Source organism: Carassius carassius, chromosome 32 (assembly GCF_963082965.1).
Source record: "Carassius carassius chromosome 32, fCarCar2.1, whole genome shotgun sequence".
In the NCBI taxonomy this organism is placed as follows: Eukaryota; Metazoa; Chordata; class Actinopteri; order Cypriniformes; family Cyprinidae; genus Carassius; species Carassius carassius.
The window spans coordinates 23041381-23068665 of NC_081786.1; the positions used below are offsets into that span (position 1 = coordinate 23041381).

General features: G+C 43.2%; 1 protein-coding gene across 5 annotated transcripts in view; it reads right to left on the reverse strand.

Moving 5' to 3' along the window:
- Positions 1-27285, reverse strand: part of LOC132113019 (SPARC-related modular calcium-binding protein 1-like) — a 68081-nt gene that overhangs the window by 14028 nt on the left and 26768 nt on the right. For 3 of the 5 annotated variants that reach the window (XM_059520811.1, XM_059520807.1, XM_059520810.1), the window contains 8 exons: positions 26422-26469; positions 24050-24106; positions 23846-23926; positions 8029-8221; positions 6776-6858; positions 4981-5086; positions 4327-4571; positions 3195-3245 (listed from right to left, as the gene is read on the reverse strand). In XM_059520811.1, the coding sequence (XP_059376794.1) occupies positions 3195-3245; positions 4327-4571; positions 4981-5086; positions 6776-6858; positions 8029-8221; positions 23846-23926; positions 24050-24106; positions 26422-26469 (864 nt within the window). Of the gene's footprint in view, positions 1-3194; positions 3246-4326; positions 4572-4980; positions 5087-6775; positions 6859-8028; positions 8222-23845; positions 23927-24049; positions 24140-26421; positions 26470-27285 lie in introns of all 5 variants that reach the window. The other 2 variants (XM_059520806.1, XM_059520808.1) reach the window with 1 other exon arrangement.

Consider the following 27285-nt stretch of genomic DNA (forward strand, 5'->3'; position numbering starts at 1 on the left):
CGAGAGCGAGTCAAGCCTCACGTCTGCTGTCAAAATTAAAGCAAACAAACTGACATATTTTCCAGTGCACTAAAACCTACTTTTTGTCCATCTTACATTAACTGGGCATTTTTACCACTGAATGCTTGAAAACAATTCAGCGGCATGCATGCTATATTAAATATGCTTCTAAACACTGCATTAATGAGAGGACGTTCCAAAATAAGTGTTCCAATGAACTGGTAGAGTCTGCAGAAATGTGCAGAGCAGGTGGGCTCATATAGTGATATTAGTCCTTAAACAATTAGCCTGGAAGGATGGCCCACCCCTGCTTTAAGAGCGCTCTTAATTGCCAACAAAGACATAAAAGCTAAGGTGGATTTAGTTCTGTGTTTCTTGCCTATAATGAAAAGAATGCCTGTACAATAGATTTCACACTTTTTTTTTTTTTTTTTTTTTTTTTTGTGGGATCTCACTACAGTAACTCTAAACAACTACACTTTAACTGTCTTCATTTCCCAGCTAGAAAAGGATCAAATGAGTCAATGCAACCTGATAGTGTCTTTTTCTGACACAAGTTTAAGGCGTAAGTTGGTGCTTCAACTAGCAATTATAGTGTCTGTGTTTGAGAGGTCTAGTGCTGACCATTCAAATGAGCCAATGGTTTTTAAAAAAGCTGAAAAGAATGAACTTGAAGAACTTGAAGACCATGATTGTTTGTTTTTATCAAACAAAGTGTAAACTACTCCATTGCAATATATTGCAATGTAAGAAGAAGAAGAAAAACAGAAAACTAACTTAAATTTTATCAGTCTGCTTTACTTGTTTTAACTGGTATGGTTTGGTTTGCCATACATTCATTGTCAAACAGCCCCAGCCAGATGAAGGAATGTCTATTGGCTCTCATTGTGTCATAGATATTTTGGCAGCGCATGGTCCCAAATCACGACTACATCAGACTAATCAATTTTACTTCCAGTACACTTAAGCTACAAGACATAAAACTGTCTTTTTGGAGAAGCTAGGCCCAATTCATCAGCCCTCGAGTGTTTACATGGGAGGGGGTGTTGAAAAGCAAACTTTTTGGCTGTGGGTAGAAGAAGCCCCCTCATCTCTCCAAACGAAACAGCTGTTTATCTTGGCAGTGCTAGTCACGACCCACTGGGCCTGAATTTCTACCCACTCCCAGCCACTGTTTTTAGGTTGAAGTGGGCAGTGCCAGGGTAAACACATGAGCTCAGCCCTCGCTGGGACCTTAGTGGGTTTCTGCTTGGCTACAATAACCCACAAGGCAGGGTAAACAGCAGCTACTTGACTAATAACAAGGGAATCCCACTGGTCGGAGAGCGAGCTGGTGAGAAATGGTGCTAGTGGGCTAGCGAGCCTGTCATCAAACGCTAAACACCTAACTACGAGCAAAACATTATGGCTGACAAAAACAGACCAAAGTCAGATGGTGAGCGTGAAGGAGCGAGAGAGTGACTTGTCATCGTGCTATGAGACAGAACGTCTATGCTTTCTGCTCTGTGTCTCTGTCTCCGACACGGTAAAAAAAAACAAGAGTAAGACAGTCTCGGTCTCAGAGCAATTACAGTTGCCATCATTTCAAATAAGCAGTCGTGCTTCCAAATAAGTGTGGTTTTTTTTCTTTCTTTGGCTCTAAAGAAAATATCACTGAAGACTACCACTAATCAAATGTGAAGTAAATGGTGCCACAAAGTCTTATTCAAACCAGTTATAAAGTTGCGCATGACTCCTGAGCATCTACACACAGGAGCCCAATGAATTAAACCCCACGCTGTAATTTAGCAAAGAGAAACAGGTGGGTCTGGACACAGAATTATAGCATTTAGATAAATATTTTCTCCACTTTAGAGAACCACAAACCAGAGGAGGCCGACATGGAGAAGCACATCAGGATTAATATTAAAACCTCACTTTCCTTCTCATAACCCGGTAATATAAAGCAAAGTCATGACAGCTCTCTCTCTCTCTATATATTTTTTCGATATAAAACGGAAAAGAGAAAAAAAGCTTGGGGTCGTGACTCCTGGTGGTTACTTTGGAAACTGTATTCTCCTACTAGATTTATGAAGTTGGAAACCTTTTACAGTCCTACTAATGCACTTGTCATTGCTTATCTATGAAGTAGAACAAATGATGTGTTCGAGAAGAAGCGAGTAACTCCAAACCTGCAACTTTTGTCCAACAAAAGCCATTAGACGGGATGTCTTCTTGTAATAAGTAACATAAGTAGCTAGTTTTTTCGGATTGTGATGGAGTGACAAAACTTCTGGTGCAGCTAATGATGGGATGGAGCGTTATTTTAACTCGATCAGCGGAGGATCAGGTGGATTGTGGGCTGCCGCACCATCCGGACCAGTTATCTGAGGGAAAATGTTGCTTCCAACTCAGGGTCATGTTTTGGCTGTTTAACATGGCCCACTTAGTTAATCTAACCACTCCATTCTGAGGGCAAAAATCACATTTATTTAGACCTTTTATAGTATATTTAGATATAATCAGTTTAGGATAGTCAGTAGTGAAAAGCTTTTCATTATATCAAAATCATGAAAATGTTTGTTAGTCTCACTAATAATGAAGTTGAGATGGAAAAATTTGCACCATGACTATTATTAACCTTTTAAATAAAACACTGCTGATGAAAATAATATTGCATTCGATTACAAATGCTTGTTTGTTACCAAATAATACACATAATCTGTTGCACTTTTTTTGCCAACTGAAAAAAAGAAAAGAAAAATCTACAATTAAGTGCATATGAGCAAAGATCCATATTTTCCTAACTGAGATGATCGCTGTTCAGGCTCTAGGAGTTGAATGTAAATTTTCCACTACATTACTCTCCATGATGTCACTTTCTTTGTATCTACTGTTTTTGTCCTTGATTATTCTCAGAGAATAGTTCCCTTCTGACTCAATTGCATACAGCACTCTGACTACAGTGTAAAACTATGATTAAAGTAATCATCTATTGAATTTAGCTCACAAAGGATACATGCACACACAAAAGCAGACACAATGTGGGTGGCCATATGGATGCACCAGTCATGCCATATCCATAATAAAACGGCAAGGCATGTATTGTTCACTACAATGCTTGCACTCTATTCATATTGTTAATATATTATAATTTCTGCTCTCTGCAACTGCTGAGGCAAATGTTAGTGTGAAAGCATTTAGTCAGGCCTTACTGAACAAATTTGTCCCTTGCCTTGTCCCCTGAATGCTGCTTGTAGTGCTACCTGTAAATAAGAAGAAGATACAAGAAAGACATATGTTAATTATAAGTAAAGGATCTGGCTAACATGTTTTTCCGACATTTTTCCAGTCGACAGTAACTACTGACTCATGAAAAATATCACTGTGTCAGTATTTGACTCATTTTGTACAGTCACTGTTGTTTGGGGTTTGAGAAAGTACACCAAGCCTGTTTCCACCAAAAAAAAAAAAAAGTAGATAATTTGAACATTTTTGTATAAAGAACACTGTGACTTATAAAATTGCAGCTGTGACAATTAAAGTCACATTGTGAGTTAAAAAGTCATATTGTTTGACAAAGTCACAGTTATGAGAAATTAAGTAGCAATTTGCAGGATGTGTTACATTGTAATAAATAGTCGCACCATGAGATATAAAATGGTTTCACATAAAGTAGCAAATATGACAAATTATGTCATAATTTGAAAGAATAAATTACCATTGTGAAATACGCAGTCACATTTTGAGATATAAATTTGCAATTATGAGAAACAAAATAGCAATAATAACCTGTTTTCAAATCTGAGTCTGAAATGGGATTCTGTATTTAACAGAAACCTAAAGAAAGTTCATGACTTTTTCCAATCTTATGGAAACTTACTGTTAATAAATTTAGCATTCAGAATAATCATCAATCATGTAACACAAACGTATTATGTCACCAGTGTGTTTTGGCTGGTGTCAGTTTGATGCCAAAAAGACACATTGTTACGGTTTTGGATAACAGTCATATTTGCAAAAAGTACATTTGTATATTGTGATAGTGTAAAAATAGTATGTTGTAAAGATATGCTTTAATAATATCTGTCTACTGGTTGATTAGAGAAGAGGAAAATAGAAGTAAAATAGGAAACTGGTTGAAAGTTGGTAGGAACACCAACTTTCATTGTGCATTCAATGAAACAGGAAGTGCCCAGGGAAATTAAGTAACTTCTATAATAACGTCACAAAATATGGATCCACCCAAGCACAACATCACTACTCCAGCTCCTTTAGAGTACCAAATCTAATCCATCACCTTTTTTTATATCTTAAATGCATTAAAAAAAAAAAAAACCTGCACACCCTCTTTATTGACTCCTAGGCATCCTTTGAGTTCTTGAAGGGAGATGGTCTTGTCCTTGTTAAGGTCGCAGTAGTCGGTGAACTTGCGGGCGCATCGTTTAGGTTTGGCTTTCTTCTTCACATAGCGCTTGAAGGGCTTCATCTCCTTCTTGTTGATATCATGACTGCCATTATTATCCAGCTGGGCAAAGTACCAATGAACCACCCGTTCCTCCAGTGTGTGGCTTGGGTCAGGCTCAGCAAACCTGGAGCAAAAACAATCCCATTTGGAGGGGTATACTGTATAGTACTTTCAACACCGGCAAAACATATTATCCATTTAACATTTTTATGTCGTTTGATTAATTGGAAAGAGAGAAGACAGACAGCAAATATCTAGGAGAAAGGATACAGTATATACTAAGAATGTCAAAGGATGGCAGCATTTTAATTCAATATTAAAATAATAATACTAATATAAAATAATAAAATTTAAATATAAAGTCACAATGTTCTGAGAAAAACCTCAAAATTAAAATTCCAACGATTTATAAGCACTAAAAAAGCTATCTAAACATTTTTCTAAAAATTATACAAATTTATGAAATGTATAAAACAATTTTTGCTGTTAGATGACAAATTTGTATATAAAATATTACTTTATCAAATTCTTACCTCCCACCACCAGAGGGGGTTGGTGAGTTGATAGCCTGCACCATGTCAGTAGTAAGGGCATCTAACAGGCTTGTTATGAATTCCACTTTCTTTCCTTCTGGACATCCTGTAACATTTAAAGAAAGTCTGGTATAACCACAAGTATTCCTATTTAGGCTTGCAACAGGACACAAAAGATAGATTTCAACATTACAATATTCTCAACCCAACTTGTTTTCAATTATGCTCACAGTGAAGTATTAAGCTGTCCCAAAAAACAGCATAATGCAATACATTGGTATTTTTAATATAAATTACATTTGATCTTGGTCTTAACATGTTAGCTGTTCAAAGACCCATGCATAATCAACATAAAATACAGTGCAAAAGATGTTAGCATTTCCAAAAGCTCGAGCACATGTGTGAAATGTAAAGTAGCAAATAAGTTAGAGCGACAAGGTGACGAGGGCACTTTCAGAGACCACCGCAGCCCTGTTAACTTTTATGACACATTGCCGAGCACCTTGGGTAGCACATTTTTAACTGTCCCAGATGCTTGGTTGCAATGGTTTGCTTGACTTGGGTCAATGTTTTGGCCTTAATTGTGTCTCTTAAAGAGCAACTTAAAACAGGAGTATGCAATAAAATAATCTAAGTTTACATTTTCACTTTGGTTCATTTTCGATCTCTCAAGCTGTACCCTCTAACTTTCTTGGTTTTGCTGGCTCAAGGCAGTATGGGAGGTGGGGCCCTGTTGCTAACCAGGTGACTCCAATTAGAATCTGTATGGTTTGGACAAGTGTGATGACGTGCGGGCTCAGTGCTTCTCAGCCCAAGTGTTAAATCAGAACATATGGAATCAGACTCATCTTGACAAACTTCCCATACTGTATCCGGCACATGAAGACTTGTTGGAAGACCTGATGTAGATTAGCCCTGAGTTTGTTTGTTTGCACTAGCATGATGCTACAGGTAGGTCTTGTAATGGAATTTGGCCTGTGGAAATGGTTGTGCATCTATCCAAAAGTTATTTTTTCTGTGTTGAAAGGATGAAACCAAGATTCTTTGTTTTGGTTCCAGGTAGCACTCAAGTAGAGTACATAAAAATAATTTCCCTGAAGTCCCGAGGCATTGACAGCGCCTCTCGGACCCCTGCTGCTGTCCTCCCCAGTGGTCCACACCGTCATAAACTACACCACACATCTGTTGCCCAGTTAGGAGCCATGTTTTACTCTGTAAACTTACCAGATGGGGAATTAAAAAGGAGTTACAATGAAATTCTAAATGAAAGGGAAAGAAGCGAGGAACCTAGGAACGAACTGCAATGAGCAAAAGCCTAATATTTCAAGGGAAAACAACCTTTAAATGGTAACATGTGGTGCTGCATGTTCTTGTACTTGTCCTGTAATCCTGTAACCATTTGTCAAACATCATTAGCAAACTAACAAGGTACTTTTTGGACTTTTTGTAAGCAAAATAATCAAGAAAATATACAATAAAACACCTTAACTAACATTAACTAGCAATCGGGAAAGGAATCAAAATATTTTATAAACAATATGTATATAAACAGAGTGACAAACCAGAGAGTCGCACCTAGGCTGTGTTGTGCCAGGTGCATGATAGGGACTTAGATTTTTTCAGAGTACTTTCCTTTTTAAATTAGTACATCATCTGGGCATTGAAGTACACTTCTTGTTGGAATTTGTTGATCAAAATGATCTTTTGATGACTTGCACTGTTTATACTTCCAGTTGGTGTAGAATAGTGTGCAGGTATGCAAATTGGGACACAACTCATCAAGTGTTCTGCTCACCTGTCAGATCTCTGTCTCTAAAAAGATCTTCCATTTCTGAGTCTCGAGAACGAGCTGCACTGTCACATTCTGGTTTCATATACCTGATGGAGAACACAAACATGAGGCACTTAGTTACAATGCTTACAAAATTCTCCACTTTTTTTTTCTCCAATATTTACTAAGCCATATCTGGATGCCAGAATATCACACAGACTTTGGACTCTTATGGATTCTTCTGACTTGATTCAGTAGGCAACCAACAAGGCACAGCCTCCTAGAAAATGCTTAGAAATGTGCCTACAACCACTAAGAAAACTATAGTGACCCCATTGTATCAACTTTTTGGACACTGAAGAAGTTGACTTGGAAACCAAATCTTCATGAACAAGCACCATGCACATTTTCTTTGTTATTTATTAGTAGAGAGTTCGGAACTTGGCATTCACTGTTACAAGTCCTCAAAAAAATTAAAATAAATAAATAAATAAATAAAAAGAGAACACAGCCATACAAGTCCAGTCTTGATTAACAAAGCTATTCAAACAAATGAAGAAATTACAAACTCCAAGTAATCAATTTCATTGTTTTGATTAGATTTGGTTCACAGGTTTTTATTACACAAAATTGCACTCAAAATTGAGTGAGACAGACATAAGAATGCATGACACTGCAGCCTCACACAAGAACATAACATAAAAAAATAAAAATAAAAAAAAACCTAGTATTTAACGGAAATTACCAGAACATCTATCCAAAAGATCAAGCTGTCTTAGCATGATACAGAGGCAGCATGGGCTCAGTGCCTGAAGTCAAATTGCAAATTTCGTTCAGCTAGAAAAAGTTGTTTAAACCTTCTCAATATTTCCAAAGCAAAAAGAGAGCAATCTACACATTCAGAGCACATCTTCTAAAGTGGAAAATAAATCAGGGCTCATAATGGGTAGAAACACACCAGGACGTGTCACACTTTAAATTCAAGTCATTTTCTAAACAAAATTCAGCACTGACAGCTTTGCTCATGGAAAAATAAAAACTTTGTGGTTTGGAGGGAAAGCCAATTGTCATAACGTTCCACAACTAAACTAATCGGTTACAATGGATTGCATTACTGATGACTGCAATACTTAAAGCATTTTGAGATGTTTAGAGCATGCAAGCTCATCCAGAAACATATAAATAATGAGGTTATAACAGGCACAAATAACAGGCAGAGGCAGCGCTAATGGTACCACTACAAAATTTGTCAGAAGAACAAAATTACTCCATCTTACCTTGCAGAGGTTCCAGGTATGGGTCTCCCAGTGTCCACCAGCACACACCAGCAGTAACCAGTGGACTGATGGCACTGGACCGGCTTGTAGAGGCCCTGCAAGCCACAGTCAGGGATGAAGATGGCTTCCCGCGGGTTCTGCTGAGCCTCATCTTGAGCGGTCTGCCTCTCCTGGTCACAAGAGGGAACTTTCTCTAAAACCATGAGAAACACACTCAATACACAGAAATAACTTGTATCAGGCAGTATACTGATTCCCAGAATATTTTGTTAAACATGCAATACGTTTGAATACCTACATAAAGAAAGAACAGAGCCTATGATTTTAAACAAAATAAAATGTTTTATTCTAGCTTTATACATGTTTTAAATCAACTCTTGAATATTGGCAACTGTCATATTTTATTTTATTTTTTTTTTTTTTTTATGAAAACAAGAAGCTGAAAAAAAATCATGTTTTTGTCAAAGACTGTGTCTGCTTCGGAATCAGATAGATGATAAAAACATAGATGATGTAGATCAATTCCATTAACACCCTCAAAGCTTGCACAGTCCTAAACCACTTCCTGTGTTGACATTTAATGCAGCAATGTTAGGCAGTTTTGACTTATATTCCTTGTAATATTTGGTGATGATCGCTTTATTTTACATATGCATCTGCCTACATACGTAGGCTGACTACTTGTTTCTGTCTCTTCACATTGTTTTGATTTGGGAATTCAAAACTCTTTCATAAAATGTGCCTCCTACACTATAATAGTTGAAATTCTGTCAACGTCAGGGTAATAACGGTTTTTACAACTATAGTCCATCAATATTAAGCAAGTACAAGGTAACACAGTCACTAAGCAAAAATAGAGACACCACATGGAAACTTTCCAATTATGAGAGGAATAGCATAAGGCATAGCAACTGTCAATGTGATTCCACTCTTTCTGTTAGAGATATCAATAAATTTATCCTGTAAGTATAGTTCTCTTACGAGAGCTCTCTCGTACTGCGTCTTAGCTAAGACGCTACGGGAAAAGTCTCTTTCCACGAAATACTGAAGCAAAAAATTATCCTTAATTTTGTATTTTTGTAAAGCGCATTTGCAGCAGTACACAGCCATAGGCGAGACGGCTCGCTCGCTCATTGGCTTGTTCTGCGGCAACTGCACAGTCTATCGAGCGCAGGCTGATGCAACATCAGACCAATAAGGGCGCTTTGCGCCATTCTTGCCACTTCCCGCCGAAACGGGTGTGGCCCAACCTATAAAAGGAGCTCGAAAAGGCTGACTCACCTGATTTTTCATCTATTCAGCGAAGCTCACGCATCGCTGGATCACGGAGGAAGCAAGCGCCGTCTGAGAAGCATATCAGCGGGACGAGCCATTCTGAAGCTGCTGGCCTCGCCGCCTTCCACTGCCGTTCCTGCTGCGCTGTCCGGCGCCTATATCCTTTGTATCCTTATTTCATATTCCTGTGTGTGTTCGCCCTGCGACGCACACTCACAAAAAGAGGCTGATGCAACATCAGACCAATAAGGGCGCTTTGTGCCATTCTTGCCACTTCCCGCCGAAACGGGCGTTCCTGCTGCGCTGTCCGGCGCCTATATCCTTTGTATCCTTATTTCATATTCCTGTGTGTGTTCGCCCTGCGACGCACACTCACAAAAAGAGCTGCGTCTTTTTAAAGATGCCCTCGTGCGGCTCGTGCAGAGTCCCACTCAGCGAAGGAGATCGTCACGTCGTCTGCGTCTCCTGCCTGGGTGAGGACCATGCAGCGCTCGCGCTCGTTGACGGCGGCTGCCCTCATTGCGAGCTAATGCCTATGGTGACTCTGAGGACTCGCCAGGCGTTCTTCTCGAAGCCTGCATCATCCGCTGCGCCGCAGCGCCGTAAGAAGCGCCGCTCGCAGCGTCTACCAGAACTGCCTCCAGCTCTGCCGAGCTCGTCGGTTCCCTCCGCTTCGCCGGCCTCCCCTGCATCGCTTCCCGATGGTCAGCGTCCGCTGTCTGCCGACGCGTCATCTGAGGAAGTGGATCTCAGGCCCGCGTCGGAGGAAGAGGACACATGCTCTCTGCTTGCTTCGGGCAGTGAGGGTTGGGCGAGCTCCGTGGATCTCGCGCCCTCCGCTCAGAGGCCCAGCAGACGGGCGGATATCGATAAGGAGCTGATGCGAGTGGCCTCGAGTGGTCTGCACCAGCGACCCCTTCCCGTTCCCGGCTGGATGGTAGCTTTCTCCCGGATGAGCGTTCTTCTCCAAGCTCAAGGCACGCCCCCTTTCTTCCTGAGCTTCACGAAGAAGTGGCGAAAGCTTGGAACGCTCCATTTTCGGCGAGAGTCCATTCATCTGTTTCACCAGCATTCTCCACAATGGACGGTGCTAAAAACAGAGGCTACCTGTCACTTCCGCTGGTGGAACAGGCTATAGCAGCGCATTTTTGCCCGCCCTCTGCTGGACAGCAGACTAAAGCGGCGTTGCCATCCAAAGCCTGCCGCATGACGTCATCGCTGCTCGCACGGATCTTCTCTACTGCTGGACAGGCTGCGTCTGCGCTGCACACCATGGCCACGCTGCTGATTTTCCAGGCCGATCTCCTCCGCAAGCTGGATGAGATGGGACCTGAAGCAATCTGTCTAGCGGATCTGAGGAGTGCTTCGGATCTCTCCCTCCGCGCTGCTAAGTCCGCTGCACAGGCCATTGGACGGGTTATGGCTTCCGCTAAGGTGGCTGAGAGGCATTTGTGGCTGACGCTTTCTGACATCAAGGAGTCTGAGCGCGCTGCATTCCTCGACGCGCCGCTGACTCCTGCTGGCCTCTTCGGATTATCAATCAACGAGTTTGTGGAGAGATTCGCCGAGGACCAGAAAGCTTCGCAGGCGTTCAAGCACTTTTAGCCGAAGCGCTCCGGTTCTGCAGCTAGCCGCTCTAGACCGGCCCCACAGAGCTCTCAGTCACGCCCACCCCCTCCAGCTGCGTCATCGCGACAGCGTCAGCAACGCAGCTTGGGACCCCGTTCTCACTCTTCAAGCCATCGCCCCGCGCCGCGGGAGCCGCGGCAGAGGATTGCGGTGAAGCCAGAAGCCCCGAAAACGTCCTAGCACTGCTAGCAAAGCGCCGGTGTACGAGTTCCGCTGCGGCCGAGCTTTCACCCAAGCGCGCCGCTGTTGCAGTTCCAGGAATTGTGACTGCCTCAGCGTCTTCTGCAATGCGCAAGCCTGCACGAGTGCCCGTTTGCCTGCACACAAAAGCCGTTATCACGGCTACCCAGATGTTTCACGAAAAGAGTGTTATTTCTGGTGTTCCGGCCACGGCCGATGGTGCTATAAATGTAGTGACGATGCCCACTCCTCAGTGCCCATCTCTACATGTAAGCACAGCCCTGCACACAGGGCACGCGCACATAAGATCGACACAGATCGGTCGAGCGCGCCGCATAGTAAACGTGCCCACTCCTCAGTGCCCACATACACTATGTCACATACGGCGCGTGGCTTCTGTAAAAACGAGGCCCGTGCACGTATGCTCTGCACAGGCAGACAACGAGTTGAAAGTGGTAAATGTGCACACATGCAGCCCACGGTTACTCGCAGACATCACGAGTCCCACGGGACCCGCTCAGCCCTCCCCCAGTCGGTTAAGCGCCAGGACGGAGTCGAGGAGGAGCGATCTGCCCACTGTGATCAGCGCATCCAGCCCTTAGCCATCTATGCAGATGCATGGTCAGCGCTTCCAGGGGTTTCGGATTGGGTGCTAGGCATTATAAAGAGAGGCTACTCGCTACAGTTTTGTCGATGCCCTCCGCGCTTTTTAGCGTGCGTCGAAACTACGGTCAAAGCAGAAGTAGCAAACATACTTCGGGCCGAAATATCAAAACTGTTGAGCAAAGGGGCTGTAGAGCCTGTGTTTCGAGCTCAAAGCGAGGGGGGGCTGTACAGCAGATACTTTCTGGTGCCCAAGAGAGACGGGAGTCTCAGGCCCATACTGAATCTAAGACAGCTGAACAAGGCATTGATGAAACGCAGTTTCAAAATGCTTACGACCAGGAAGCTCCTCACGCAGGTTCGCAGAGGGGACTGGTTCATGTCGATAGATCTGAAGGACGCGTATTTTCAAATACAGATAGCTTCAAATCACAGGCGATATTTGAGATTCACCTTCGAGGGCCAGGCATACCAGTTTACAGTCCTGCCGTTCGGCTTGTACGTTTACGAGGTGCATGGATGCAGCACTCGCTCCTCTCAGACTCAGAGGCGTGCGAGTGCTGAATTATTTGGACGACTGGCTGGTTCTGGCTCGATCACGAGCGGAGCTCGTGGAGCACAGGGCCGTTTTACTCGATCACCTCGAGAAGCTCGGTCTCAGTGTCAATCGGGCTAAGAGTTCGCTGAACCCCAGTCAGACGATTCTGTTTTTGGGTATAGTTCTGAACTCGTGTTCCATGACGGCGCGGCTGTCAACACAACGCGCGTTGGGCATTCAGCGCACGGCGAGTTCTTTCCGCTGCGGCGCGACCGTGTCGCTCAAGCACTGTCAGAAGATGTTGGGCATCATGGCCTTAGCATCTCCGGCTCTGCAGCTGGGCCTGCTCCGCATGCGCCCCCTGCAGTTCTGGCTGAAGGCGCGGGTGCTGCGCAGAGCATGGGTGTCTGGCCGGCTGCGTCTCAAGGTCAATCAGGGCTGTGTCGCAGCCCTGGCACCCTGGACAGCAAACGGCTGGTACCGATCAGGTGTAAGCCTGGGGACTTCCCCGAATGTGAAGATGGTGTCAACGGACGCCTCCACTTCGGGATGGGGAGCGCTGCTCGAGGGCAGACCGTCCTTTGGCCTGTGGTCAGAACGGGAAAAGCTCCATCATATCAACTGTCTGGAAATGCTGGCAGTGGAGAACGCGCTGATGTGCTTTTGTCCCCAAATCAAGGACCACCACGTCTTGGTCCGTTCGGACAACATGTCTGTGGTGTCCTACATAAATCGTCAGGGCGGTCTCGGGTCCCGAAACCTGTACAGGCTGGCGGAACGCCTCCTGGTTTGGGCTCAGCGCAACATGTGTTCGCTGAGGGCAGTGCATGTGCCTGGGCTACAGAATCTGAGTCCAGACAGGCTGTCCAGAGGCAATGTTCCTACGGGCGAATGGTCTCTACACCCGCAAACAGTCCGACTGTTGTGGGAGAGATTTGGCAGGGCAGAGGTGGACCTCTTCGCGTCCCACGAAAACGCTCACTGCCCCGCGTTATTTTCCAAGAACGAAAGCGCGCTGTCAAGGAAATGGCCGTGCTGCCCGCTTTATGCTTTCCCTCCCGTCTCCCTCCTTCCGCAGGTGATAGAACGGGTGAGAGAAACGAGATGTTCAATACTGCTTGTAGCACCTCTTTGGAAGAACCAACCATGGTTCCCAGATTTGATGCAGTTAGCAGATGTCGCCCCGTGGCCAGTACCGTTGAGGAGGGACCTCCTCTCGCAGGCCAGGGGTTCGATTTGGCACCCTCAACCGGAGTTGTGGTCCCTCCATGTATGGGCGCTCAACGGTTACCCGCTGATCTCGCAGTGGGAGTGCTAAATACCATCACTCAGGCTAGAGCTCCGTCGACACGACATCTGTATGCCTCGAAGCAGTCGGTGTTCTCCAGCTGGTGCACAGCTCGAGGATGTTCACCCCTTAGTTGTGAGGTGACGGAGGTTCTCTCCTTCCTACAGGAGCTGTTGGATAAGGGCAGAGCCCCATCCACGCTCAAAGTTTATGTGGTGGCCATCGCAGCGTTTTCTGAAACAGCGCTCGGTCAGTCAATAGGAAGGAACGATTTGGTCATCCACTTCCTTAGAAGAGGCTGAATCCTCCCAGACCTCCGTCAGTCCCTATGTGGGACCTCGCGGCGGTTTTGGAGGCCATGAAGGTTCCCCCTTTTGAGCCTATCCAATCAATTAGCCTTCAGCATCTGTCGTTCAAGACAGTATTCATGTTGGCTCTCGCTTCAGTGAAGCGTGTGGGTGATCTGCACGCACTCTCGATGAGCCAGTCGTGCTTGGAGTTTGGGCCAAATGACTCAAAGGTCATACTCAAGCCTAGGCACGGTTATGTGCCGAAATCCCTCAACACGCCGTTTCGGGCTCAGGTTATTGCCCTGTCTGCCCTGCCAGTGTCAGGAGAGGATAGAGACCTCTTATGAGCGAGACCCTTATGTGTCTTGCTCTGCTGCCTTTCGGCAGACGGAGCAGCTGTTTGTCTCGTTCGGTGGACGTTCCAAGGGAATGGCTGTTTCGAGACAGACTCTTTCCAGATGGATAGTTGACGCCATAGCGTTAGCTTACGCTTCCAGGGTGCCTTCAGTGCCCGCTGGGCGTCAGAGCACACTCCACAAGGGGCGTCGCCTCGTCATGGGCGTGGTCTAGTGAAGTGAAGTGAAGTGACATTCAGCCAAGTATAGTGACCCATACTCAGAATTTGTGCTCTGCATTTAACCCATCCGAAATGCACACACACACAGAGCAGTGAACACACACACACACTGTGAGCATACACCCGGAGCAGTGGGCAGCCATTTATGCTGCGGTGCCCGGGGAGCAGTTGGGGGTTCGATGCCTTGCACTGTACATGCACTCCCCCCACCCACAATTCCTGCCGGCCCGGGACTCGAACTCACAACCTTTCGATTGGGAGTCCGACTCTCTAACCATTAGGCCACGACTTCCCCCGTAAAGTGAAGTGACATTCGGCCAAGTATGGTGACCCATACTCAGAATTTGTGCTCTGCATTTAACCCATCCGAAGTGCACACACACAGAGCAGTGAACACACACACACACTGTGAACACACACCCGGATCAGTGGGCAGCCATTTTTTATGCTGCGGCGCCCGGGGAGCAGTTGGAGGTTCGGTGCCTTGCTCAAGGGCACCTCAGTCGTGGTATTGAGGGTGGTGAGAGAACTGCACTCCCCCCACCCACAATTCCTGCCAGCCCGGGACTCGAACCCACAACCCTTCGATTGGGAGTCCGATTCTCTAACCACCAGGCCACGACTTCCCCTCTACTGGGATCTCCTTGCAGGATATATGTATGGCGGCAGGTTGGGCCTCGCCGTCTACATTTATCAGGTTCTAGAACCTGGAGGTTCCCGCCTTGCAAGCAAGACTGCTGTCGGTATAGTCGAATCAGGGCCCTGAGGGGAACTCTGGGTTCGTGAGCGTTATGCGCTGCCGACTGTTATATGGGCAGTATTGCGTAAGACCCGCATTGCCACATTGGTCAGGCCTTGCCTCGGCTTTGTGATGTCATATTGCCGCATCTACGGATGTTGCTAGATATGGGACGGAGGGCTTCCCCCCCTTCCTGTCCTGGATTCTCTGTGAGTCCCTCAGGTGACTGTGCACTGTAAATCCTGGGCGTGGCTTCAGGTTTATTGGTGTGTGATCCCTGCGCGCACGGCATTTTACATTGGGTTCCTGTAGCGTCTTAGCTAAGACGCAGTACGAGAGAGCTCTCGTAAGAGAACGTACTCGGTTACTGAACGTAACCTCGGTTCTCTCTAGAAGAGCGAACGAGTACTGCGTTCTCTGCCGTGTGTACGATTCACTCTGGTTCGCTTCGGCGATGAAATAAATCAGGTGAGTCAGTCTTTTCGAGCTCCTTTTATAGGTTGGGCCACACCCGTTTCGGCGGGAAGTGGCAAAAAGGGCGTCTCGCCTATGGCTGTGTACTGCTGCAAATGCGCTTTACAAAAATACAAAATTAAGGATAATTTTTTGCTTCAGTATTTCGTGGAAAGAGACTTTTCCCGTAGCATCTTAGCTAAGACGCAGCACTCGTTCGCTCTTCTAGACAGAACCGAGGTTACGTTTAGTAACAGAGTACGTAATGTTCCTTTCTGGCATCCTTATGTGATTGCCCCTAGTGGCCAGAATAGACAACACCCTTTTAGCTGCAATAAAACTTACCAAATTTGTTAAAATTAACCGAGGCAGAATTGACTTAAACACTATCAAGAGGTGTCTTTGCCCCTTTCTGAAGTTCTCTGAGCCATTAGTATTCAATTTCCCTGTATTTATTGACACAAAGGAAACTTGAGAGATGTCCTATTAAATGTTTTAACGCCTTGTCTCATAAATCTCTATTTATGCTGAAATCCATTTAGTACATTGCTCACTTGTATTGCACTGTGCCAAGTATAACAGCACCACATGTTGAGGCTAATCCAGCTAGCGGGGTGCTGAAGAGCTTTTTAGCACTACTGATTTGTGTTATTTTTAATCAGATATTTAGTCAATATCATGCCGCAAGAACAGTTATCAGAACCACCGTTCCCCTCAGCACGACGGCTTGGGACACTCAAGCTGTTAATTATTAGATTGCACAGATGCATAAGCTATACAAAGCTCTCTGAAGTCTCTTTTCTTTCTTCTTCTTTAATTTGATTTCTTATTTTTGTAATGTTAAAAAGGGATGTAAATTGAACAAAAATATACCTACCTGCATTCTTCAAAACTGTACCATTACAACAGTTCTAAAACATTTTAATACATTAATGCTATGAATCAGCTCCATACACCATTTATAGCTATTCTTATGTAGTAAACTTGCTCGGTAGATCACCTGGTACAACAACAACAACAACAACAGCTTTTGTATCCCACATTTGCTTTCATTACAACTATTGTTTAGATTTAGTGTAAGGTTTTTTCAAATGTAATAGAGCATTTACATTTTAGGGACACTCACTGGACATTTTATTCTCGAACTACCGTAATTCATACAACAAATGTAAAATGTAGCCCGATTCGCATTCATCTGTTTCAGATTGAACTGAATGTGCTTTAATGTTACTTACTGGACATTTCACTTTTAAAGTGTCGCAAAATGTGCAAAAAGCATAATATCATTCTGCAGAAATGTTGCCGCAGGCACATATTTCCAATTAGCCTGGACTGGAAATAACAATCTTCACATAAATAGGAAGTGAATAAGGGATCCTTCATCAAATGTGTTATTTTTAATGTATTAATTGACTATGTACTGAGATGGGACAAGATCTGGAGTGTAAGAGAATTAAACAGAGGAGAACGGCACTAGCCAGTCAGGGTTCGTCTGAACCTCCAAATGAAATCCATGAGCTACAACCCTGTTCAGTGTAACCAAATCCTGCTGTTTTTGCTTTTGTCTTCATTATAAATACTTCTGGTAAGAGGACTGACAGCGTTGGCGTAATCGGGAACAAGGCTTGGTGTGTTTTAAGTGGAACCTGACTGCAACGACAAGGAACGAGGAAAAGTTAGCCATCAGAGTATTAATATGTCCTCTTTTTTAGAGATGGGCTCACAATCCGCACTCAAGTGTTCACGGCAGAGTCCATGACTCCTGTGCTTCCCGCCAAGGTTCCTTCATATCTAAATTTTTTAGCACTGTTTATTGTAGCGAGGGTATACTGGCGCCAAGCAGCTGGGATTCCCAAAAGAAAATTGTTTTTTACTCCCTCTCGCTCTCTCTCTCTCTCTCTCTCTCTCTCTCTCTCTCTCTCTCTCTCTCTCTCGCCCTAATACAATAAAATAAGACAGAAAAGGAAGGACAGTCTCAGATCCCATTTAATCCTATTTGTGTCACGTTTTTGTTATGCATTCATTTTTTTTTAAATCTGCACGTAAAACTTAACCCAGTCCCTCCTCTCTTTTCGGAATACAGTCATTTTTAAGCATTCTGTCCCTTGTTGTTCCAAGAAGTGAGTTGCATGAGTTCTGTTTAAACTAACAGACATAAGTGAGAGTACAGCCGAGGTGAGACCTCATTGCTCATTGTTCCTCAGAACACTTTGCTGTGGTTCCCTCTCAGTGTTTACAGGCTGGTATTGATTAGTTTATTCGTGGTATGTTGTAGGTAAACTCTGCTGATTTCCTCACTATCACGCTGAAAATCAGAGCCTCATGCATTTCATCGTGCCAAGATCTGGCCAAACAAAATAGCTTGAAACTCAAACTTATCAGCCTCCTATAAACACAGCTCTCTCTCTCTCCTTCTCTCTCTCTCTCTCGTTTTCTCTTTAAGATGCATATATCTCACTCTCTCTTTCTTCTGCTGTCCCTCCAATTGTTTTCAGCTGTGGGGTAAGTAATCACTCCATTCTTGGATTTATGCATTCGGAACTCATAGAGTAACAGAAGAGGGTATGATGGGCCAGAAGAGGAAAGGTGGGCACCATGTTTTTTTTATTTTTATTTTATTTTAACATTCTACACAAAGGGGATAGAAAGGTTTATACTGAATACAATGTCAAACATTTCCTCATCCTTAGAAGTATTCTAACTTCATCACTTTTATTTGCTTCAAATTAATTTGCCAGTATTGGGTTTTGATGTACATCATATCAAGAAATAAAATATGTTGTTTCTCCAATGATGCATAATCATTTAAGAACTTCCTGTGCATGTGCCATGCATTGGTTATTTGCCATATAGCAGATGCTTTTATCCAAAGTGACTTACCATATTGGGTCATTCTGAGAAAACCATTTGTGCTTCATTTGTGTCTCCTTGACTTACTACTTACACAATTAGTAGGATACAGAGCTTAGTCATACAATCTGGAGGAAAACTGTCTCAGGTTACGAATTACGAAATACAGTTCCCTTTCGAGGAAACTTCGAACTGCATCCTATAGGGGTCGCTTTGGGGAACAGTATACCCAAGCCGCCATGCTGAGGGGAGTGCAGGCCAGAATCATGGTGAGCACTAAGTACCAACTCTACCATTTCCACGGGAGTTGCCCCTAGGACGTTAAGACGGCTGTCTGTGACAGTACCCCTTACGGCCAAAAGGCCTAAGCTACATACCCAACTTAATTGTTGGGGCCTCGGCCCAGGGTTGAGCAGAAGGCTTGGAATCAGGAAAGATTCCTTTAAAGGGATACGGCTAAGAACCTAGCATTTCTACCAAGTTTTGCCTGTCACACAGGGGCTACCGCTAGCTTACGCATAAGCTTGCTGAAAGAGCTGTCTCAACAGTTCTCTAGTTGCAAAACCCTATTTAGATAGGTATCCGAGGATACATAGGTGGAGTGGCGCCCAAGATGAACGGGGCTTTTACCAACTCAAGAAAGGGCACGAAGCAACCGCGCAAAGCCCTCACCATATAGGATTTTAGAAAGAACGCAGAATACTAGCGTGCGAACTTACCACAGTGTGGATTTCAGAAAGTGTGCAAAGACTTCACGTGCACACTTACCATAGCATGGATTTTCAAATACTGTTCTAAGGAGGGGCTCTCGTGGCACTCTGATAGAGCAGCTCATAGATGAAATGTTGCATCTCAAAACAGTATGATTGAGAGTCTTCCACTCGATCTATGGAAACAATATTGGAGCGTTCTGGGGAAAAAACAGAACTCAGTCTCATGAGAGGAGAACTCTGAGCTCAGAGTAGCGCGCTCATAGGCGACCCTTTTTTGGAAAAAGGGGAGCACTGCTAAATTACCACGAGAATCACCCAAATAGCCCCTCATGTTGAGGGAAGCGATGCTTGAGGTATATAAACAAATACACACTGGCTGAATGGAGCCCAAGGAACCAAGGTCTAATCATCTCAAAAAAGGGAACGAAGCAAAGCGCGTAACCCTTATCGTACAGGATTTCAGAAAGTTTGCAGAGACTTGCGTGCAAACTTACCACTTATGTAGATTTTAGAAAGTGCGCAAAGTGTTCACGTGCACACTGACCACCATGAGGTTTTGAGAAAGTACACAAAGCTTAGCGTGTGTACTTAAAGGTTCCTAAGCATCGTAGAGGCGCTGAATCGCATGGGAGGCAAGCTAAATTTTACAAACCTCAGGCGAGGGGAGCATCACCTGAGGCAGCATATACAAGAAGACTTCTGTAACTGACACCTCAATTTCCCGCTAGATGCGATTAAATACATAAGTATATACAGAGAGGGTTACATTTACTCACCCACCCTCCTGTGCTGGTGCCCCGCTCAAGGGGCGCCTCCTTTTAGTCTGGACCATCAGTAGGGTGGTTGCTATGAACGTAGAACCATAAAAAACATTATAGGTCCAGCATAGGAGATTGTTATGCGAGAGGTTTCCACCTAACCTCGATCAGGTGGAGAGCTGGTGGTTAAAGGGGAATTAGGAAGGGGAGGATAAAAGCAGAAGTTAACCCTCTGAAGTCGATTAATGCATATACACGTTATGAGGCATTTTCTCCTGATAACCTCTTAGACTCCAGAGGGTTAAAAATCCCCAAAAGGAACAAGTAGATACCTCGGTATCACTCTGATTCGGACGAGAACGCTGCCTCATCTAGATCCCATCCCTTAGGTTCTGCTTACCTCCTCGTGACCCATGATTCCTCTAACCCCTGCCCGCAGGTGGGGGAGGAGCGCGAGTTGCGACACTAGCATTTTGTGCCCGTCTTTGATCCTCAGATCGAGACAGGCCAGGACCCCTATGATGTTCGGGCTCAGACCTGGACCTTCGTGGAACGAAGTATCTGAAAACAGCAGAGCGCGCCTTCATCTCCCTGAACTTCTCAAATGGCCGTCTCAACGGAAATACCGAAAAGTTCAGAAAGCGAAACCTGAGCATCAAGAAGAAAGCCTTTTCTTTCCTCCCGATGTCTGCCAGGTTCATCCACAGATGTATCTGCCACCATGGCCACCATAGTCCTGCCCATGGCGGAGGCGACCTGCATGGTAGCATTGAGAGAGATCCATGGTGCGGCGCAGCTCGGCTACCTGATCAGAAAAAAGGCCTCTGCCTCTATCCAGGTCTCTTAGCAGATCAGTCTGATATGCTTGAAGCACCAGCATTGTGTGTAATAAAGCCACAGCCTGACCTGCTACTGCGTATGCCTTGCCACTTAAGCGAGATGATTTTCTGAAGGGGCTAAGATGGCAAGGAGGGAGATTAAGAGAGGATGTTTCCCCTGCAGAAAGCAAATTTTTTTTAGCTCTTTCTACAGGGGACATCCCCTCATAGCCGCTTTCACGCATCACCTCGATGTCGGCAGATTACTTTCATGCCGAAACCAATGGATGCGAGAAGAAAACGGCATCTTTCATTTCTTTTTGATCTCTGTATGGAGATCATGCAGAAATGAAAGGCTCACCTGAGCTGGAGGGCTATGATCAAAAAGCTAGATAACCTCTAACAGCTCTACATACGCAGGGCAGGAGAATTGAGAAGGCTCAGCCTCAGCTTCTTCACCATCATCAAATATCTCCTGCTTTTCCTGGGTAAAAACCTAGTAGAGCACTAACCTCTGTATCAGAAAGTATTAAAGATATAACATCATCCTCCCGAGGCTCTCTCTCGTCCACGGCCATTACGAGCGCGAAAGGGAAAATCCCTCTTTAAACCATTCAGACAGATCCACCTGTATTCTCACGAGCTCATTCTCCTCCGTGCCTCGGCAGCGACAGGTCCTGAACCGCAGGAAGCAGATGGCTGCCTTTTTTTTCTTTCAGAAGAGAGACGAACAAGAGCGAAGCTCTTTCTATTGAAAAAACGCTCACAATGCACGCAGATTGCCTCCTCAAAGACATTGCGTGCGTGCTCTTCACCCAAACAAATGACATAAAGATCGGGTGTGTCATCGGGTGTCAAATAACGCTGACACGGATGCACACATTGTCTAAACGCTTGCTAGTTGTCGCCATGATAAACAGAGAAAGATTGCTCTTACTGGTTCTTTCAGATGCACACTTCAAACAAAACAGTCAGTGAAGACGGAGAAGATAATGACGTGCTCTCCTGGTGCTTGTTTATAGTCGCGCCGGTAGTGACGTCGGAGGCTGTCGCCGGCCAACAAGTTGGTGTTTTTTACAATGTATGCTTCAGACACAGGTCACGATAAGGTGTTCCCCAAAGCGACCCCTAGAGGACGCAGTTCGAAGTTCCCTCGAAAGGGAACAATTTTGTACAGATAAAAATAACTGAAAGCGAATGACATTAGAAACCTTGCATGTTAAAAAGCCGTGCCCACTCTTACATTAAAAATACGGTGGATAGTTAAGACTTTTAGATGCATACAGCATAATAACTATGTGGAAAATTCTAAGTTTTTTTTTTCTTTTTTTTCTTTAAATATTATCCATGTCCCCATTTATAATCATTACATTTTATAGACTAATAATATATGTTTCTTATACACTGGAAATGGTTAATACAACCAGAATTCCAGTTATTTATTCAAATAATAAGTAAATCCACACGCTGACTATCAGTAACAATGCATAAGGATTACAGCAGGAGTTTTAGCTTAAGGGCCTATAAAGTGTTTGTGACCCTTTGCGTGAGGTTGGAAATTATTATTATTGTGCTGTCATTGGTGATCTTTTTAAATGATGTGATTAAAAAACAAGTTTTCTTCAGTTCAATCATTTTTAGGCACAAAGAGCTATGTGATGTTTGTGGAAAAAAAGTCCACATTTTGTTAAAGTCACCCTGGGGTTGAAAGCCTTTTTTAAGAGTCCTGTGGTGTCTCTGTAATTCTACAGATCTGTTTTTGCCAAGTGTTATCTGTATTTGAAGGCACAGAGACATATGTATACAGTAGCTAGTTCAAACCCTTAATATCACCACCCCCAAATCTAAAGGGACACTATGATAACCATGCTTGTTCTGTTTAATGGAGACCATAACCACAATTACCATACAAGCACACCATTTACCTCACCTTAGATGAGCATGTTCACATTTATAACTGCATGAGTTGATGTGTGAAAGATCTAACTGATGCGTACCACCCACAATGCAACGAGAGATGGAAACTTGGCTTTCTCCGAGATTTACTTTAGCAGCAAAAGCAACATCCCAGTGTTTCAATTTACTCCAGATCCCAAACACGCTCCCAAGAGCAGCAACGGTGGAGCCCAATGCCAACTCCGTCGCTTCTGCACCAAAAGCACCCATGTGATAACCGTGGTTCTGCTTTTCTTGTTGAAGAGTGTTGATGTGCAACAGATGCTAATTGGTCACAGTAGGAGACTCTGAAGCGTTCCAAAGACTTGTCAGAGTAGATATACAACTTGTCTGCTCAAGGTAAGTGTTTCCTTCAACACAGAAAATCTTTTGTCAAAATTTTGTCCTTTTTTTTTTCTTCTGGTGGAATAAATAGATTATTTTTCAATGTCTACCAATTACAGGCCACACAGGCAATAAGTACACAAAGGAATACCACTGGAATACCACTGCATATACACACACAACACACACACATTTCTCTGCCCTCGGTCATGAAATGTGCTCTCTTCCTGTGCTACAAAAATTCTGATCCCTCTACCTCTCAACCACACTGCCCAAAAACCTCACAGAGCTTGACGGAGTTGGCTGAGCATGCCCAGAGGGTGCTCGACTCATTTGAAGGAAATTGTAAAGGAGACACAGAAAGCTAAACAAATTACACAGAGGAGAGTTGAGACAAACAGAGAAAGAGGGGCGCCGTAATTCTACTGGTGTTAGGTTTCTCGTCCCTGGACACGCTGAATATTAAATCTAAAACTGGAACAGAACTGTTGCACAATCAAGTGAGCCTGAATGCACAGACTTGGATGCTGCAATGGCGCTGCTTTGAAATATTTCTGTAGTTCTATGTAGGTTAGCCAGCAGACTTGTTGTATATGTCAACAAAGCTCTGCTTTGAAAATATTTTTTTGGTCATTGCTGCTCTGTGAAGGAAATAGACTTAAGGGATTTTCTTTCCAATTGTATGTATAATAAATCAAATCAGCTGTAGACAGGCATGTTTGTTCTGAGACAACTGAATTTGACATATCAGAATATCAGATTTACACATGGACGATAACCATAGAAAGACAGACAGACAGACAGACAGAAAGATAGAGATTCTGACCTGGCTTCCTACTGCTTGAACTGTTCTGTTTGTTCTCTTTGTACACCAGCTGCTTAATCCACAACGTTGGAGCTGTAATCTCTGTTTAAAACACAACATAAAATTGATTTGCACTTGTATATCAGTCATATCCATAAATGCAAGACTCATATTTTGTTTTTGTGTTGCCTGTGTTGTTTATTTTTGCATGGGGTCCGAACTTACCCTCACCTTCTGGGACAACATGCGTCTCCATGGTTGGTGTGGGCTTGGAGCCATCATCTGGATTGAGGGTGAGAAAGAAACGGAAAGAGACTACCATTATTGAGGTTAATACAATCTACTCTCCACAACTGTTGAATGATTGGGATTTGCACATGGCCCGGCCAATAGCACAGAAAACAAAGTGGGTGAGGGATAGAAGATACAAAGTGAGGAAATAACAAGTGAGAAAACACAGATAAATTACAGTGTTCATCCAATCAGTAAAAGACACACACACACACATCTATCAGAATGCATAAATTTGCTTTCACACACATATTGTTTAGATAAATGGTAATTCAAATGTATAAAAAGGCAATAGTGGATTATTTTACACTCAAAGTTCTCATGATAAATGAGAAATGTCAAATGTCCTACAGTACTTACCCACTTTTGCTCTATTGCATTCTGGCTGATTCCCTTGTGGCTCACAGCATTGTAGGCCCTGGCAGTCGAGGGGCCAAAGCCACAGTGCTAAAGCCACAATAAGGTGGCAGTGAGAGTGAGCGTAAACACCTGATCGGATTGAACCACGAAACTGAAAGGACTGCGCATGTGCAATGACGTAGAGATAACGTAATGATGTATGATGTGTGGAACAAGCGGTTCTTCATTTTGAATAAATGCATGTCCTGTCATTATAAAACTCCTTTCGCTCGGCAACTATGAAGTGGAGCAAGACAACCTTGGTTTGGATACTCAATTTTTTTTTTTTTTTTTTTTTTTTGAGTTATAGATATGAGCAGCATGGCACAGCAGTTTATATGTAGCCTATATATAAATTGATACATATTAATTCTGCTGTTTAAAACAAATAAAGAAATCCTGTAGGAGAGTGGTAATTTTGTGCAAACAGTGAGAAACTATATTTGTACAGTGTGCGCATGTAAAACAAATTCGGAAAGCTTCCGATTTGAAGCTTGAGACATACTGTATAAACACTCACATCAACTCGATCACTTTATTTTTGCGTTTATGTAAACAATACAATCAGATTCATCAATTGGAATGAATTCAGTCCGATTGAACCAAAAATTGTGTGTGTAAATGTAGCCATTGAGAAATATATGTTCAAAATATGTTCTTTTGCATTCAGACAAGCTAGACTAACCAACTACAAGTGATTTTGTAGCTTTAAAGCATAAAATACAATAATGATAAGAATCTTTACCTTTAACAACCTCACAACTTATTGTAGGTATTTCTCAAAAGGTTTATAGTTCTGTCATGACAACTCTCTGAGAGCCAATACATCCACAGACATGCTGCTGTGAGCATGTAAAAATTCTGCACATATAACATCCATAAAATAACCCCCATTTATTACATACATGAAATCACCCCATTGCAGATCTATACAGGTGGAGCTGGGGAAGGTGGAGGGTTTCTGAAGCACACTGCAACTGCTACAGCAAGCACTATAGCCAAGTATTTGAATGTTAAGCATCAGGCTTACTGGCTGCTGGTACAAAAAGAACCAATCAGCTGCACTGTGTAAATAATGATGTGATTATATCAGATTGAGTTAGACCTAGAGTTTCATGACAGAACTTTGTATTTATTGCTAAAGATCAATTACGCTATCAAAAGTGTGAATGGCATGTATAATCCTAAACCCTACAGTGAATATTTGAGACTCACATACAGTGGCACACAACCACCGACCACCTGCTGGTGACATAAACATCTGTTGCACATGCACTTTGTCTTGATTGCAGCCCAGTGCAGAAAAGGTGAAACAAGATCTGAAAAGAACACAGGCAAACTCCATACAAAAACCCTATCTCACATTCGCAACACAACCTTCTCCCACCCCAGCGATACTAACCTAAAGGTACACTCAAACCCTTATACACAACCCTCGGGACCTGTAAATGACAATCTGGCTTTCCTGAGTTAGGGCCCAAATAAGTAGGTGCCTGCCATTGCTGCTGTTAACATCTATATTAGCTGTTTGAGATTTCACTGCTGTAACAGAGACTGGTGGGGCTTTAGCGAAGCCCAGCCTTTGATGTGTGCTAAGTTCTTACACTGGCTGTTAAATGGAACAACTGGAATAGGTTTTCATACTCTACGGTCCTTAGAGAAACTTCAGTCTGAAGTAAAAGCTTGACAGAAAGTTGAATCAGAGTCAGGGCAATGAACATGTCAGAGAAATATGAGGCAACAGTTGACATCTTTTTGAATGTGCGGACACATTTAACCTACATAAATAAAACGAGGCAAGAAACGCAACATTTAGTAATAGTGCAGGTTAATGTCCTGATTTGTTAGCTTTCAATATCTCTCATACATAAGCACACACACTCACAATCCTGCGAAATTCAACTCACCTTTTCTGCCAGAGCTAGGAGGTCCTGGTGGCTTATCGGTTACTGACCCTTTTAAGAGAGAGCAGAATGTTTACTCGGCTTTAGCAATGCATTTCAGTAACCACTTAACTTTGGGAGAACAGGTTAAAATATGTACAACTTGCACTTGTAGGAACACAACATGCACTAGAAAAGTCATACAAAAGATTACAAAATGCAAGTGATACAAGGGATACAAATGACATCTTAACTTACACATATAAGAGAAACAGGAATCAGTTCAAGAACAAACAAATAAAAGACCTTCCAAAAATCCAACAGACCAGTCTGAAACCACATTTTCACTGCTGAAAAGTTATTATCTAGAAATTAAGTTTCCTGTACTGTCAACCCCATGCTATTCCAGGTGTTGAGTGCATTCGTTCATAGCAGATTATTAAAAATAATAATAAATAATAATAATAATAGTTATATATATATATATATATATAAACCACACACAAGGAAAAAATGGTGTGCAATGCTACGTAATTTTATTAGGTAGTGAAGATCACCACAAAAATGGTTACAATTACTTAAATCCATTATTCTTATCTCATTTTTATTATGAATTATATTACTATTAATTAATGTTATTGTTATTGGCAATAATACTGTAGACACACCTTCCTGCAGAATATAGTTCCAACCTTGTTCTAACACACTAGCCTTTAAGCAATTGATTTGAGCATTTATATTGTAATTGTACTAGAATATGTTTATTTTTATGTCATGACAAAGCCCCCTGTGTAGACATCAGTTTAGATATTTATGATAAGCTTGTTGTGTTTAATTTGTATTGAAACTAATTTCTGCAGCAAGACCAATCTCCAGGATTGAGAATCC